Source organism: Panthera onca, chromosome C1 (assembly GCF_046562875.1).
Source record: "Panthera onca isolate mPanOnc1 chromosome C1, mPanOnc1 haplotype 2, whole genome shotgun sequence".
NCBI lineage: Eukaryota > Metazoa > Chordata > Mammalia > Carnivora > Felidae > Panthera > Panthera onca.
The window spans coordinates 159,432,152-159,449,666 of record NC_138346.1 but is presented as its reverse complement, the minus strand read 5'-3'; the positions used below and the strand labels follow the sequence as shown (position 1 = coordinate 159,449,666).

At 40.8% G+C, this 17,515-nt stretch overlaps 1 protein-coding gene across 2 annotated transcripts in view; it reads left to right on the top strand.

Annotated features, from left to right (window-relative positions):
* TNNI3K (TNNI3 interacting kinase) overlaps nucleotides 1-16,115 on the top strand; it is a 296,246-nt gene extending 280,131 nt beyond the window's left edge. Inside the window, exons 23-24 of one of the 2 annotated variants that reach the window (XM_078451786.2) lie at nucleotides 10,289-10,368; nucleotides 13,584-16,115. In XM_078451786.2, the coding sequence (XP_078307912.1) occupies nucleotides 10,289-10,368; nucleotides 13,584-13,660 (157 nt within the window). In that variant the 3' untranslated portion in view covers nucleotides 13,661-16,115. The remainder of the gene's footprint in view (nucleotides 1-10,288; nucleotides 10,369-13,583) is intronic. The other variant, XM_060623103.3, reaches the window with a different exon arrangement.
* Nucleotides 16,116-17,515: the final 1,400 nt, after the last annotated feature.

Sequence of the window (17,515 nt, the reverse complement as noted above, 5' to 3'; positions counted from 1 at the left end):
CACATGTATGTATGTACATACATGTTCTTCAGTTTTGCCTGCTCTGTGAGAGGGTCTGGGAGCAGCAACATTTCAACCAAGCATCTAGGTCTTGATTTCTAAATACTATTCTCCACTAAAAGTAAACAGGGTACTTTGGAGAAATGGCAGATTTCAAGACTGGGACAAGGAGTGTACAAAATAAGCCTGGAATGTCTGGTGCCACAGAGTAGAGAGGTTTTCAAGGGTGGGTGTGTATCAAAGGGACAGCTTGACGGGGCTCTTGCTTGCCAACTATGGGATAATTTAAGCATCAAAATGAATAATGACAGTAACCTTACAACCCCTTGAATAAAATAATAACGAAATCCATACAGAAATAAATAAATGAAGATACTGAAATTTGGTTGAGATATGGGATATTTATATAGTCTCAAAGTAACACCCCACAAAATCCTTACTAATTACAGAAAGAAAAAGAGTAGTTTCGTAGTAGAGAGTCCTGTCAGACACCGCCTTAACCAAGTAACGAAAATAAAGAACACAATAATGGGACAAATCAAAATGTGATGGGATAGAGTGAGGAGAACACAGCAACACCTGTGTGATGCTTCCCACATCACATGTAATTTTAATTTAATCATTAGTAAACCTCAGATAAAACCAAGTTGAAGGATAGTCTGCAACATCACTGGCTTGTCATCTTCAAAATTGTCATGAAACTCAAGTAATGACAGAGAAACTGTTTCCAACTGAAGGAGATTAAAGAAACGTAACAACTAAACACAGTGTGTGATTCTCAGCAAGAATCACACACTTCTCGCTGTAAAGTATTGAGATAATGGGCAAAACTTGAACGGAGTCCGAGAGAAGATGAAATCAAATGATTATATTAGGCTATGTAGGAGAATGTCTTTATTTTAGGAATACACTAAGGTATATGGGAAATGGTAGGCAATCAGATTGGCAACTTACTCTCAAATGGTTCAGGATTAAAAAGAAAATTATACCATGTTTGCAACCTTCCTTTGTTTTGAGATTGTTTCAAAACAAAAAGTTAAGAAAAAAATTCATACATTTACTTTGGCCACTTCATTTCCCAGGTCTTTGCACAGGCCCCCAACCTATTTCTATCCCAGTAATTCCCTCCCTTTGAGAATCCACTTATCCTGCAGCTCCTGTGTGTAGGGAGGGTACCCTTTATAGTATACTGTGTCCCCAGGCATTGAAGTTCACCTGCACGTGTCTACATTTCTATTTACCCCAACGGGTAGAGTACATGTCCATCACACTCATATCTGGGTTCCTAGCACTTAACACTGAACCTGGCATTGTGCTTGACAATCAATCATGAAGAGAAGGAGAGAGACAAGGTTGTGGGTATAAATTTGGAATCATTTCTAGAGCTAACAGTGTTAAACGGGAAAAGCAGATGATTTGGGTCCTGCCTAGCCTACATTTGAATTACAGCTGTGTGATCCTGGACAAGACTTAAACTTGTTTTCCACATGTGTAAAATGGGTTGTTAGGTGCAGCAAATGTATGTAATAAGATTGGTGGGGCATCTAATAGACTGTGACACTTAGCAGGTATGCAACAAAATTTGGTTTCTGTGTTTTCTTTAAAAACAGGAATAAAAATTAACAAAGAAGTCTAGAACCCCAAGCTGTATCCTGATATCACTATAACCTTGATATATGAACTTGGGTAAATTATTTCACTTCACAAGGCTTCAATTTCATTCTTGGTAAAATGAGGTGGGAAAATGGAGGAGTGAGAAGTGAGCTTTATGACCATCATGCTCCTAAGATCTCCTAGTTCTAATATTTAAAATACTTCCCCTTTTTGAGGGAGAATGATAGTAAGTACAGAAGGTGAAGGATAAGAAGGATGTTTGCTGGGGTGCCTGGGTGACCCAGTCGGTTAAGTGTCCAGCTCTTAACTTCGGATCAGGTCATGTTCTCATGGTTTGTTAGTTGGAGCCCCCCATCAGGCTCTATGCTGGCAGTGTGGAGCCTGCTTGGGGATTCTCTTTCTCTCCATGTCTGCCCCTCCCCCACCTATGTGTGTGCACGTTCTCTCTCTCTCTCTCAAAATAAATAAATAAACTTAAAAAAAAAAAAAAGATGTTTGGTATATTTAAAGGATGTTCCTCAGTTTTGAAAGCAGTCAAGGCATGCAAAGTTCACCTCCTACTGGATTGCACAATTCCTCATTTATACCTGCTTAAAGTATAGGTAAATTGAGAGGTGGTAGTATTGTTACGTTACTGTTAAGCACATTAAAAATTGATGAGCCATCAAGGAATTAGCGCACAGTTTCAATTCTTGCTGCATTTTTCCTTGTTCATAATTCTTTTCCTAATTGCTTTTTCCCTTAAAAATGGGGGAGCTGAGACCTTGGATATTTGCCTAATGGCTCAAACAGAGCCATGACCCATTGCCAAGTCTTTCAGGCCTTTTATAGCTGGGGACATTTGCCACTGAAAGAAAGCTGATGGGTTTGATTTTCCTGAAAGAGATATTTTGCACTGACCCCTGGCCCCATTAAATATTTTGGCCATTGCCCATTCACTGTAATGGGAGCAATAAATTTGTTTTAATTTAGGACATTATCAAGTAGGGAATATTGACAAAGACAAAATAATGTTCTGAAAACAGTGGGATGAAATCATGAATAAATAAATATGTTGAACTTAACTGATAAATTAACAAATGCTTATTCATAAGAGTCTGACTGGACTATTTCAAAGTTAGGCCAAAGGTGATCCCATTTCTAATAGAAATGTCGCCTCTCTTTAGGCCAGAGAAAAGGTGGGCTACATAGAAAGACATTGTAAGGCATGGAGACGCATTTATCCCTTGTGACAGATCTGTTTTAAATAGATCTATTTGTTTTCAGCTAAATGCCAAAAGGAGCAGCCAGATGACTCTAGTAGCCTTTTCTATGGCAAAGCGTTTACTTTCCTTGTGTAAACACCTTTATTAGGGATCTCAGCAGGCTGCTTCTCTATCTTTTCTTTGTATTAGTCCCTTAGATTAGTGTCAAAGAACTGAAATTCTGGTTAGCTGTTACCTGTATGTGTTTCATGTTGAGTGAAAGAAATGACTTTTCACTTGGATACATTCCTCTTGAGGAAGGGGATAAAGGTGCATATGGCACTGATCTTCTTGCTAATATTCTTTCACAAGTAACATCATTATGACAGATGGCAAAAAAAAAAAAAAAAAAAAAAACCTAACACACCACAAAGCATATTTGCAAAGCTGTGCGGCCTTGGATGGTGTTGCCTGGGCAAAGTCCAAATGACTAACTCTTCTAGGTTACAGGTAGCCTGAGGGCACTTTTAGCTGCGTAAAAACTAATTGGACCAACTTGAATGGAAGAAAATTGTGCCTGAAGTCTTTAATCACACTAGTAACCTAATGGTTTTCTGTTCAATATAGCCGGAGCAGTGTTTAGGAAGATGAATTCATGCATGCAGCTTAGAAAACCTTGCACAGGATCAGAGAGTTGTGGAGAGTTATAAACATCTTATTTAGAAAGGTTGGGTAGGGGAAAATAAAATTTTCTTAAAGATCTAACAAAGCAAGTCATGAGAAAGCTGACTCTGGCTTCTTTATGATGATAAAGGATATTTTTCTATGAGGATCTTAGTGTTGGTCTTTATATGCAAAGAGTGCAAAACTGTAACTCATGACTAATTCAGTGAGCTCCTCAGATGGAAACAGAACAAGAGTTTGACAGGGACTGCTATTAAATGTAGTGTGCTTTAGAAGAAAGAGCATGGACTGGAAGTCTGAAGACGTTTTTGTTCAAGTTCTGTCTCTGCCTCTTGTTAGCTCTGTGAGTTTATTCAGGTTGTTCAAATTCCTGAGCCTGATATAGAATGGAGGTAAAATTAATGCTTTCCCAGATACCTCATGGAGGTTTTGTAAAAATACTCTAAGCTAATTGATATAAAAGTATGCTCAAGCTATAAAACCCTCTACAAATATAAGAGATTATTATATCATTATGGTAGAACTTAATGTTGTAGGTCTCTTTGTTTTTATCTAGTTGTTTTAATTTCAGTCTTGCTTTCAATCCATGCAGACTATATTCATTTGCTCTAATTCACCCAATCAAAGACCCCAGCTCTGTGAAAACCATACTTGGACGAATATGATAAAAATGGTTTCTTTTGGACTCTATGCCCACCTGATGTCTTCTTTGGAATGTAATTCAGTCAGAAGCCATTATGACACTAGCAAATACTCTGAGAATTTATGAAATCCCACAGCCAAAACCATGATTCATTGCTCCAGTACCAAAAGCATTTGGCAGGCTTTTGTTTGGAAGCCACAATACTGGCTGATTTTGAGGCTCTAAATGGGGCCATTTGAACTCATTGTGGCACTGCCCGCTCCTGCCACTCTGAAGAGATGGCACCAGAGTTCCCTGGACTCTCTTTAGACAGTACTTTTCTTACTTCCTCATAGGCCCTGGTTAACAATATACCTTTCTGGATTAAGAGATGACATAGTGTGGGAGCACCTGGGTGGCTCAGTCAGTTGAGCATCTGACTTCGGCTCAAGTCACGATTTTGTGGTTTGTGGGTTTGAGCCCTGCATCCAGCTCTTTGCTGTCAGCCTGTCAGTGCAGAGTCCCCTTCGGATCCTCTGTCCCCCTTTCTCTCTGCCCATCCCCTGCCCGCACTCTCTCAAAAATATATAAACATTAAAAAAGAGAGAGATGAATTAGTGTTTTAGAGTTTTTCTCCACCCCTCAGGCATTGCAACATGAATATTCTACAAATTTATCTTCTTTTTAAAAAATTTTATGTCTCTATTTTGAAAGAGAGAGAGAGAGAGAGAGAGCAAGCAGGGGATGGGCAGAGAGAAGGAGAAATGGAATCCTAAGCAGGCTCTGAGCCGTCAGCACAGAGCTAGATGTGGGACTTGAACTCCCGAACCATGAGATCATGGACCTGAGCCAAGATCAAGGGTGGGATGCTTAACTGACTGGCGCCCCTACAAATTTATTTTCTATAAAAACTTTTGTGAAGGAGCTCAGGAGTTTTTAATACCAGACTTACACAACCCGTCAGTCAAATCCTTAATGATGGGTTTATGTGAAAGTGATTTCTCCACACTTTTCCTTTGCTTCAACTTAGATGGCAATGCGGTTCTTCCTTTGAAATAGACCACGAAAAGAGATGGTTCCTTCAGGCAAATAGCACGGTTCAGTTACTATTTCAAATGAAAAGTATATAGACAAAAAGCTACAAACACCACCTTGAGTAGTAGCAGTAATGTGTAGCCAGGTATGCTGTGGCAGGTATAGGGAAATGAGGCACTCAGCCATGGACAAATGTCAGACACTTCAGATAAGGAAGATAAAAATCTTCTGCCTGAGTGGGAAATGTAATCTCAAGCTGCCTTTCCAACACATCAAAGCCAGTTTCACGAAATCTACATGGTTCATGAATACCTTCCAAAGAATCTTAGAATGTAAAAAACAGAGGGACCTGGAATGGCACATCACTTGGATCCCTCTACAGCACCCACGGCCACGATGTACTCTAGCCATACCTTCAAAATTTCCAGGAATGAGGACACTACCCCCTTTTAGAACAACTCAATCTATTTTGGGACAATTCTAACTTCAGGAAATGTGGTGTTTTCTTTTAACTATTCCCAGTGTCTAAGGCTCAGCTTAACCCTTTGGAGAATGTCACCTACCTGAAGTCTTGATCAGTCCTGGATATCCACCCAGTGACAGTTCAATCCAACCACTTGTCATTTGGCACAGATCTCCCCTTCTTACTTACAAGCAATCAGGAGAAACAGTGTCCAGCATCTGAGGAAACTAGATGTGCATATTTCCCCCTTGAAATTTATCCTCACCAAAAAGAAATAAAGCAAATCTAACATGATGGATTTTTTCTTTCTGAATAAATTACTCATTCCCCAGCACCTTTGTAAGAAACGATGGCCAATGACTATGTTTATCTGTACATGTACATCACAGAACTAATTTGAACTATTTAGCCTAAAATAACTGAAATTAATTTTAGCACTAAAAGTGAGATGTATCAGTATAATGTGGTAGTGTGCAAAAACTAACATAAAGATTCTATTCTCTTTATTTTTTTAATGTTTATTTACTTTTGAGAGAGAGAGAGAGCATTAGCATGGGAGGAGCAGAGAGAGGGAGACACAGAATCCAAAGCAGGCTCCAGGCTCTGAGCTGTCAGCGCAGAGCCTGATGTGGGCCTTGAACTCACAAACTGTGAGATCATGACCTGAGCCCAAGTCGGACACTCAGCCGACTGAGTGAGTCACCCAGGCACCCCTCTGCTATTCTCTTCAAAAGAGAAAATTTCATTACACTGTCATTAAACATATACATGAAATCACTCATATAATATTCTATATCATTGATATATATGCCTCTGTATGATATATAGGTCCTTTTAACATAAAGAAGGTCACCTAGTTGACCAGCAGTATTGAAACACTGCAAAATCGAGTGCTTTTCTTACCTGCCATTGGTTCACATTTACTTTCATTCAATTCATGGGACAGCTGCATCACTGGAAATGCCTATTTTCACTGGCCACAACTTCAGCCAACAGAGGTCCCGGTATGTCTCTTAAACTCTGGGCTTCTGTGAAACTCCTGCTGAATTCTGGATGTGCATGAGTTGAGGACAACTACTTCCATGGATCAGGGTTTGGTTTCTTCTGCTTTGTTTGACCTGGGCACAGTTAGCTTCCATCTGTCTGTCATCCTAGAACAGCGTCCAGAACCAGCCAATGTGGTATCTCCTGGGCAGGAAGGTTAAGTCCCCTGGCATGAATTGCATTTAGCAACTGAATAAATAAGACAGCTTGGAGATGGGCTTTTATTCATAGGAAACCAGATAGCCTTTTTGATGATAAAATATTTATTCCCTATTATCTTGTTGTTGCCAAGACCACTATGTACAGCACATTTCTTAAAAGGAGCTGGAGTGCTTAAGAGGTTCTAGTAGGTAGGTAAATTTTAGAGTATTAGTAGGGTAAATTTTATCTTGAAAAATATCTTGAATGACAGTCTGTTGCCCAGAACCGAGTGTGGTTTGCCATTTAATGTTGATTGAGATGATCCCATGTCCCACTTTATGGCAATACTTTTTCTTTTTTAATCATTGCTCCCCTCTAAGAAACAGCTTCACATTATCCCTTAAGAAAGTGAGGCCAAACCTGCAGTCATTTTAAGGCAGCTAAGTGGATGAAGCAGTGTGAATTTATATTAGAGTTTAGAAAAATCTCACTTCTCCAGGTGAACATTTTGTAATAATTTTATTTTAACTATTTACAAAGTACCAGCTAAGCCCTGTGGGAGATCCAAAGATATCAGATGGGATGTCTGACCTCCGGGAATAGGCTGTTTAGTGGGCTTCACTAGCATACAAATACAGGCCGTTGCCACACACAGAGGCAGACTCTGATAAGCACTGTGCTAGAAGTACAAAGTACTAGAGGGTATGAAATTCTAAGTGGGGTTTCCAAGAAGACTTTGAGGAAACGTTTCCTTTGAGTTGGACCTTGACACATAATAAAAGTAGGTAACATTTATTGAGCGCTTACTACATACTAGCACTTCCCAAAATCTTTTAAACTTCTTAATCCTTTAATTCTCATGATTAACCTTATAAGTCAAGTGTTGTTATAATTCCCATTTTATAGTTGCATAATCTAAAGCAAAGAGTAGTTAAATAACGTATGCCCAAGGTCATTGCTAGTAAGTAATAGAGTCAGGATTCAAATTCAGGGAGTGTAGCACCAGAATGTTCCTTCTTAATGCTTCCCCTTAGAGACAAATAAGATGTCACTGGGGCTTCTGGGTGTCCCAGTTGATTAAGCATTGGACTTCCGCTCAGGTCATGATCTCAGGGTTCATGCACTCAAGCCTCGCGTCGGGCTCTGTGTTGAGATCTCAGAGCCTGGAGCCTGCTTCGGATTCTGCGTTTCCTTTTCTGTCTGTCCCACCCTTGCTTGTGCTCTGTCTCTCTCTGTCTCTCAAAAATAAATAAATGTTAAAAAAAATGTAATGTAAAAAAAAAAAAGATGTTACTAAGCAGACTCAAGTAGTGGGAGCGGCTGAACCACAACCGTGGAGGAAGGAAAATTCAGGATGTTTTAGAAAGTACAAAGTCTATTAGCGTGGCTTGAACTTGGGGTGAAAAGATACTGAGGAATTGTAGAACATGAGATACACACAGAACGCAAGTAGGTTTGGAAGCAGAGGGTTTGGAACGTGGGCCTGAGGAACCGCAGTAGGGAACAGGGGAAAGTCCTGGCAGGATTTTTGTTACCAGAAGACCTTGTACAGGGGAGGATTGAGTGACCTAAGAGAAGGACATTATTTAAGGACCTATCAATTAATTAAATTGTTCAAAACTTTTTTTTTTTTTTTTGGAGTTTCTCCTACGTGCCAGGCACTGTAAGTGTTGAGTATATAGCAGGGAATAAGGGAGATAAGATAGACAAGGCTCCCAACTTCATCGTGTGATAGAATATATAAGTAAATGGATAAATGGACAAGATAATTTTATATAGCTTCATGTCAAAGAAACACATTGACATGAGATAGAAAGTGATGATAAGCCAAGGAAATGCCACTTTGGAACGGTGGTCAGGGAAGGCCTCTCTGAGGAGGTGATGTTGCAACTGAGGCCTGAATGACAGAGGATCCAGGCATGGGTGAAGGCAGGGCAGTGGTTCATTAAAGCAGAATTTGGGTTCATTAGGAAGATCATTCCATGCAGAGTTAGCAAGTGCAAGAGCTCTGGATTAGGAAAGAGCTTGGATGGTGTAAGGGACAGAAAGAACATCATGAAGTGCTTACCAAAAGATGGGGAGAAGGGTACGAGTTGAGGTTGAGGTAGGCAGGGCCAGGGCCTTGTAGGTGAGGGGAGAGCATTGGAGTACATTTTACTCTAAATGAACTGGGAAGACACTAGAATGATTTAAGTAGGAGAATGTCTTAATCTGTTTTATACTGTGAAAAGAACATTCTGGATAATACATGGAAAATGGGTTATCAGGAGACAGGAGTGAAAGCAGGAACATCAATTAAGAGGCAAACTGCGGAGATCCAAACAAGAAAATTATATGGCCCGGATCTTGAAGGAGAAGGCAGATGAGTGGATTAGGGTTCCATGATGGAGGCAGAGCTAAAAAACATTTGCATTAGGTGAGAGTTGTGAAAAAAAGAAAAATTTTGGCATAAGTAACTGAATGGTGTGGTGCCGGGAACCGAGATGCGAGCTCTGGCTTGGGACGGGGGAATTGAGAGTTCTGTGAGCACAGTGAGGGGAGCACTGGGGGGAACTAGGGAAGCCTCCTGGAGGACGCTAAAGTTTGGGTGAGACATGGACACAAGAGAAACCACAGATATATGATTAACTGACAGATGTGATTCGACATGAGGGTGAGGGTTTTGATGACTTCAGGTTTTGAGTCTGAAGAGGTAAAAAGAAAACAAGCCCATTAACCAGTGTGGTAAAAGGGTAGCAGAAGTCTGAGGAAGAGAAGGATTAAAGAAGAAATTCCTGTTTGAGTACCGGATAAGCACACAGGCTTTGGAATCTAAAAGACCTGGGTTTGAACCATAGATGAGCCAGTTACCAAACCTGGGTAACAAATTACTTAACTGCTCCGCCTCAGTCTCCTAATCTGTAAAATGAGAGAAACGTTTGGTAATAAGGATTAAATGAGATGATAGATTTATTCGTTTAATGCATTGGAATCATGCAGTAAATCTATTATCACTATCTCATATAATTCCGACTATAATAACAGCAATATAATAATATCTCTTGGCATGTGTTTTACTGATAGTGATTATTACTAAGATAATACTCTGGCTATTAGTTCCTTTTAAGAAATACTTGCAATTATATTAACTCAGGATTTAGATTCAACACTCCTTTTTGTTACATTTAATCATCCAAACAAACTGGAAATCATTTATGTACTTTTCCCATCTTACAGGTTAATAAACTGAGGCTCAGAAAGGGTGGCGTGCCCAAGTTTACAAAGCTGGGAATCGTAGCCTACCTGGAAGAGCCAGCACTCACACCGAGATATGACTTACTCCAAATAATTCTGAACTCTCTCCCAACTAGTCACTTGTAGCATAAAAACACCTTTGTATTACTTTGCCAGTTTTCTGGGATCTATCCTGAGTGAATAAGATGTGTTCTATAAAAATGTCGTTAGCAAGCCACCACCGTAATTTTCACAGTGCGAAATCATGTGTTGCATGGAATTTTCCAGTGCTGGACAGTGTTCTTCTCAAGGCCTGTCTTTGGAGGAGATGAAGAGGGGTCTTCAATTATCACCCATTGACAAATATGGTAAGTACATAGATTGTTCAGAATGATTAAGGAAACTTCCCCTAGGAAGGTGATATTTATTCATAATAAGGAAGAATAGATTCTATTTTATAATAGGATGCTTTAAAAACAGTATGTTATAAAAGTACAAACTTTGATCTTATGTAACTCTGCATTTACCTTTGAGTTTACTAATGTGTGTGCATAAGTGTGTAAGGATATGTGCAAGTATATCAGAGTGTGTATATACATGGAAGAAGAGATAAGTCTCCTGCATCTTGTGATATTCCAAACACCCCGTTGCCACCTTCCTGAGTTCACTGCCTGTAAGCCTCACATCACAGGTATGTAGGGAGGAGAAAAACAAGAGATGAGTTTCTACAATTACGTCATATGCTGGGGGAGCTCCTCCCCTTTGGCAAGTACCTAAGGGTAAATTGTAAACCCAGCCATCCCCTCAAAAACCTAGAGAGGCGATGGAGGTATCACTGATGGTATCTTTTTGCACAGGTCTACTTTAGAAGGAATTAATCAAGCTCTTTGAAATAATTAACACAGTTCTATGCAGGCCCTTGGAAGCCAGAGGCTGGGTAATCACCCTTATCACCAGCTGCCATATTAATGTGCTAGGCCTGTAATGTCCTTTTTCCAACCTCTAAGCCCGAGAGTCTCTATATTTAATTGGAATTTTAGCACAATGGGCTCATTTATTCATGGGAACTTTCCTTGACAATATGGAGGACCGAAAAAAAATGTATGTCAGTTAAAGAGATCAGATTTATTACAAGAACTGGGTTTGGGGAAGAATAAATTGGATGATGTGTTCCCGGTTCTCTGATTTAGTGAATGGTAATAGACCCTGGAAACCCTCAGCTTTGGGATCCTCACCAGTGCACCTCGTTTGCCAAGTATTATTACCTAAGGCATTAGAAAGCCTTTAAGAAACGAAGGAAAAAAAAATGTTCTGGATAGATGCAGACAAACTACTTGGGAACATTAAAGAAAGGAAACTTTGTGCTCCGACTCCCAGGACGTGTCTAGAATGCAGCCGAGTGCTTTTTATCATCAGCTTTACAACATAATTGGCCAGTCCAGTAACCGGGGAAAATGTGCTCTAAGTGTCACATCATCACATTTTTTATAGATATACTATCGTTTTTTCAAACCTTTACAGATGTGACCACACAACCACAAAATATAGGGCACGCTTTGAAATGTGTGCTTTGACCAGAAGTCTTTCCTTTCATGGTGGATGAAACATTTCAAGATGAAGCATTTCGTTAACCTAACGATCTGTTTCTTAAAGGAATAAGACTTTGGGCAGAATTCTTCAAGATGGAGAAGACAAAAGTAATGCAATAAGGCAAAAGTTGGGTTTCCCTATGCATGTTTGTGCCAGAGTTGAAGAAAACATTAGGGTGTTTGAAGGGAGTGAGAGCCCCAACAGGCAAAGAAGATATATTTAAGATCTTCCTCTAGGAACATCACGTAGTACAAGAAAGAATGCTTTAATTGCCCTCCATTTCCATTTTATAAACCAAGTGTGGTAAAATAGCTACATTATGAACCGTTTCTTCCTCTCCACCCTCAAAGACAGGGCTAGAAAATGAAGATAAAATTACATGCATTGCAATTTTCTCTGTATGTGAGACCTTTCTCCCTACAGCAACAAAATGTGCAGACACGGCTCAGTCTTTTCCTAAAGCCTGTGGTCAAATTTCAGTTGGGTTCCTCTTAAGCCAAGTGGCCACACAAGGGCCTGTCGTTCAACTTTGGCAGGATGCATCAATAAAAAATGTCAGCACCCAGGCCCTGCTGGTTTTGCTACCCGTCCCAGAAGGAGAGTGTCCCCCCTTCTCGCTGCCACACACACACACACACACACACACACACACACACGAGGGATGTGCACTCACAATCAGATTTCCACTGGAGCATCACAGGCCAGTAAAATCGCATGTGGTACACTAGAAGGTTATTGATAGCAATAAAAGGATTGCAAGCTTATGAAAGCATCTATCCAAGCCTGGAATGAAGGTGCAGTTTCAGTCTGAACAAAAGGAACTATTTTGCTTTAGGATGTAGATTTTATGTAGGTCCACCCGAAATTAGGATTCAGTGGTGTGTATCCTGCCTCCCCTCATCTCAGCTTCCCCTGACCACAGCCTTCCTGCCAGCTGACCGGGGTCAACCCTGCTGGAGGTGAGCGAGACAGGACAGTCAGCAGCAGCCCCAGCACCTCCTCTCTGGAGAGTTTATGTGCTGCCTGAGAGATGTTGACAGAGACCCTCCTTATGAAAATAAATAAGCCTATCCAACTGCATATTGCTAGATGCCTTGATGAAAATGTAGATGGCTGAGTTGGTTCTGAAAACTCAGCTATCACAGGGAGCAAAAGCAGCAATAGCTGTTGACAAATGTGCCCATTTTCCCAGAAGCAATGAACGGCTTCCTCACTTGCACTGGAAAAGTTAACTGCCTCCCTGCACGTGTCCTGTGTTCTCTAGGACAGCGGCCGGATCCTGAGCCACTAGCTGCATTCTGTGGACATAGGGCTACTGCTTCAACAAGCAGCAAATACCACCGGTATTTAGACCTAAGCATTGAAGTACACTTAAAAACCGGGTGCTCAGGGAGGAAAAACAAAACAAAACCCAACCAGAGCTGACCTGCTGTAGAGAGTGGCTCTTTCCTTTTTCTCTCTGCTAGTTCCACCTTCTTTTTAAAATTGCCATTTGCTCAACACTCACTGTGTCACACACTGTACGGATTGTCTTACCAACGTTACCAACCTTACAAATAAGTGACGTTAGTGTTCCTATTTACAGATGAAGACACTGGGGCTTAGAAAGGTTAAGTGGACAAAAATCACAGAACCGGTAAGTAGTGGGGCCAAGGTTTAAACCCACACTGGCCTGACTTGAAAGCCCATGATTTTAGCCATCATGATACACCCTCTTCTGAAACAGTCCCCTTCTTTACTCCAAACTTGGCCTGCGTGGGTCTGAATCACACATCCATCATTTGTGTTCCTCTGGTCTCAGCTCTATGTTTGCATTTTAAATTTTGCCTGTTTTACGACTGCTTGCCAGCAGCCTTCGCCCAGACTCTCTGTTCACATGAGCCGAGAGGAGCCGCTTGGCAGCTGTGGTGCACTGGGTGAGGCTGGTTAAGAAAAATTGGGAAGATGGACTGAAAGGCCGATAAGTAACAGCTGAACTTCTATTCTGATGCAGGCTACGTGTCCGATCCCATGAGCCCGATGCATTTCCATTCTGGCCGGAATAGTGGCAGCTTTGAGGACAGCGGCTGACAGCGTTCCGCATATACCTAAGGAGAGATTTCCCCCAAACTGACAGCAACAATTCCTACCGTGGCAGGCTTGCTTCCAATTATAATATTTTACCCTCTAAGGTCTCCTTAAATTGGCTTGTTTATACTGGTCCTCTTTAATTCCCTACCACAAGTTGGGCTTTGGATTTATGGCTAAGGAATGAAATGCAAAGGAACCAAGACAGAATGTATGTAAAAAATTTGTTTGAATTTTGTAACTGAAAGAGCAAATTTATATCATTACTTGGAGATGGGGCCTAAGACTATGGTGGGCACTTCACAATGATTATGTTTTCCTAGACTGAATTATGTGGACTTGAATTTGAGAGCCACGGGTTTGATTTTGTAGAATATTGTTCTTTTTCTTCTCTCATTAAGTTACCTCTAGTGTTCAGCTCTGTGATTAAAGGTTCTTTGTTGGCATCCAAAATGGATTCAGAAGTGTACTGACTTCTGAGTAAGTGTTCTTTAAGACATATTGGTACAAAGAAGTAATGACCTTCAGATCAAGACGCTTGCAAAATACTGCATGTACTTACTTAGCCTCCTTTCTACCTCATACCGAGTGCTCTGTGGTGTCTGGGCATCCTGTTACTGTCAGCATCAAGGTGTCATAAATGCTACTGGTACAGTTATGACAACTGATCTGCAAACGCAAACCTGCTGTTCATACCCGAGTCCGGCACAGTGCACTGGGAGGATGTCTGAGGTACCCCTGGCCTTCCTTCAAAAAGTGAGAAAGCTGGGGGCACCTGGCTGGCTCAGTCAGTAGATCATGGGCCTCTTGATCTCAGGATTGTGAGTTTAAGTCCCACATCAGGGGTAGAGTTGACTCAAAAGAGAGAGAGAGAGAGAGAGAGAGAGAGAGAGAGAGAGAGAGGGAAATCTGCTATCCATGTTCATTCCACTCAGGAAGAAGGGAGTCCTTCCACCAAACAAAATAGTTTTTCTACTGAAAGGCAGACTTGGGAAAAAAAAAAAAGAGGCAGGAAACTATGAAAATTCAGTGTGATAATTACTGCTTTTAATCTTGCTAATGAAAAAAAAAGAGTTAGTAAAGGAAGATTGGGTAGTCGCTAAATCAAGGTTTCTAGATCCCAGCACTATTTACAGGTCGGAGGGAATCATCTTTGTGGGGGCTGTCCTGTGCACAGTGGGGTGTTTAACAGCTTCCTGGCCTTTACTCCCAGATGCCAGTAACAGCTCCCCTAAAAAGCCTCCAGACATTTCTAAATGTGCCCTGGGGGACAAAGTTGCCCCAGGATGACAGGATAAATCCTGAGAGGACAACTAGGGTCTTGAGGAGCAATGAAAGGAATCTAGAGCCGAGCTTTGACTACATTTAGACAAATCTGCTTTCTTCTCCTGAGCAATGTGGGCTCATAGACAAATGGAACTGGATGGGAAAAGTGCTGATTGTTCCTCCCATGTCTGTGGTGAGCTCCTTCATCCTCCCCTCTCCCCCTACAGATTAGAAATTACGTTTCTTGAGGGCAATTTCTATCAGAACAACGACCCCATCTCTAAAACCTCTCCGAGCCTTTTCTATGACCTGTGGTTACAAAGTTGTAAGTCCTCTGAACAGCTTGGGGCTAGCCTGTTACAGTCCAGTAGAAGTTAAAAGCACGGAACTTCCATTTACATTCATTCCTTTTTAGCCCCCAGCCTCTTCGTCTCCCCACCCAGTCATTCTGGAGTCATAGATGCTCTTTCCCACCGTGCAATTTGCCAAGGGGCTCTCTAATACACGGGAACAAGGAGCTTGAAGTGGTCATACAAGCATAAAGCTTTCTAGTAAGGAGCTGGCTGAAGAGCCCCTGTCTCTACATCTCTCTCTCTCTAGGCCTCTCCTCTGGCTGCTTTAGGAAATGAGCCGGCACCTAGCCTGGGGTGGCCTTGATCCTTTTATGAGTTGAGTTGAAAGGAATACCTTAGAAAGTTAAAAAAAATAATAATATAAGTAATTAAGTAACTTAATACCCAGTTTTAACTAAAGATTCACAGTAGGGGTGATGTTGATTATATGTATAATCAGGACAGTGCTGGGGTAAACCTGCAGTCCTTCCAGTTTCCCATGGAATGCGGCCATGTCCTGAGGAAGGACAAAATTTATGTCTGAAATTTATGTCTGAAATACCTCTTTTAGAGGGGGATTTTCTAGAACAAATTTGTGACACTCCCTTTCTTTGTTTCCTTTAATTAGCCACCTCCTCTCTCCACAATGTATCTCCCTACGTTAGTGCTTCCCTCTGGCTCTTGTCAAGTATCTGCAAATAATGAGACTAATACGTCTTGATTCCTGAGAAGGGGAACCTTTTCACAGATGCCAACCTGTAGCTCGCAAGCCCTTTTCATTACTGCACCTTTAATGGGGCCCAGCTATCATCTCAGAGCTAGTCTTGAGATCATGAGGCTGTGTGTGTGTGTGTGTGTGTGTGTGTGTGTGTGTGTGTGCGTGTGTTTTTTCCTCCTTGCTGAAAAATGTCTCACTAATTGCTTTCTTTTTCTGCTGGTAAAAATGAACTTCTGTGATCATGTTTTTGCATGCTTAGCACATTACATTTTTTTCTATGTGCATGCAGCACTGAGCTCACTTCGAAGATGTTCAATTAGCTATAATTGTAAGCCAAATTACAGCAGCACCAGGAGAGAGTTATTCCAACAGAGTGATTATTTGGGTTAAATTATTTCCAAAGCTGACATTTCCCTGGGAAAGAGGAAAAAATGGGTGCTAGTGGTACAGGAAAAGGCTAGTGCTAGATAATACATCTGAAATGAAGGACCTGATTTCTTTCTCTCTCTCTTGCTCTGTCTTAATTTCCTTTCCTTTTTTTTCCTTCCTTCCTTCCTTCCTTCCTTCCTTCCTTCCTTCCTTCCTTCTCTCCCTGAAGTCACTCAGACCTTCTACGGTACTTGTATAGCCTTGGGCAAGTCACTTAACCTATCTGAGCTCCAGTTTATTATTATTTGTAAGATGGTAATAAATAACATTTCTCTTGTAGAATTGCTATAAGAATTGCATATAATATAAAATGCATTGTATAGTTCCTGGAACACCATAGCAGATATTGTTGTAAATATTGTTTATTGTTATTCTTAAATCACCATGCAGCCAAAGAGCTGTACTACAAGAGGAGAGCATGAGAAGGGTGGAGATTTTTTTCTCTCATGTGGCAATAACCATCAGTGTCCCTAAAACCCCCTAGCAAATAGCAAACTTCTGAGCTTATCCTTCTGAGGCAGTGTGAGCCAAGATCCAGCAACCTTAGGATGGTCTTATTTTGTAATGTCTTATTTACACCTGAAATCAAATTAGAAATCAAATCCTTTAAATCAAATACAAGAACCCAAAAAGCATTCTCCAACAAGGAGGATGCTAAGTAAAAATAGCAAGAAAACACATTTATTGAGCACTTACTATGTGGCAGGAACTGTTTTTGGTGATTATAAGTGCTATTATTTCACTCATTTCTCCAAATAACTCTGGAAAGGGAGAAATATTTTTTTTTCTTTATTGCTTAAGTGGATAATGAATCTAAGCTAGTATAGACTGGAACCAGGTGTCAAAACTAGGTTTGCCTTGCACTAGTATCCGTGATTTGTTCACTACCCAGTACTGCCTCCTTTGTGTGGAGGGAACAGAATAAAAATAGCAAATGTTCACAAGCCAGAACTGTGGTAAAAGCAAAGAAATCTGCACTTTTGCAGTCCTGGGGAAAATTTGGGAATTACCCAGGAGAAGTTTCAGGGACCAGAAAAAACAAACCTTTCCTGATTGCTGTGGCTCATTATTGCAAAGTAAAACCAAAAATATAATCATCATCATTTTCTCTGT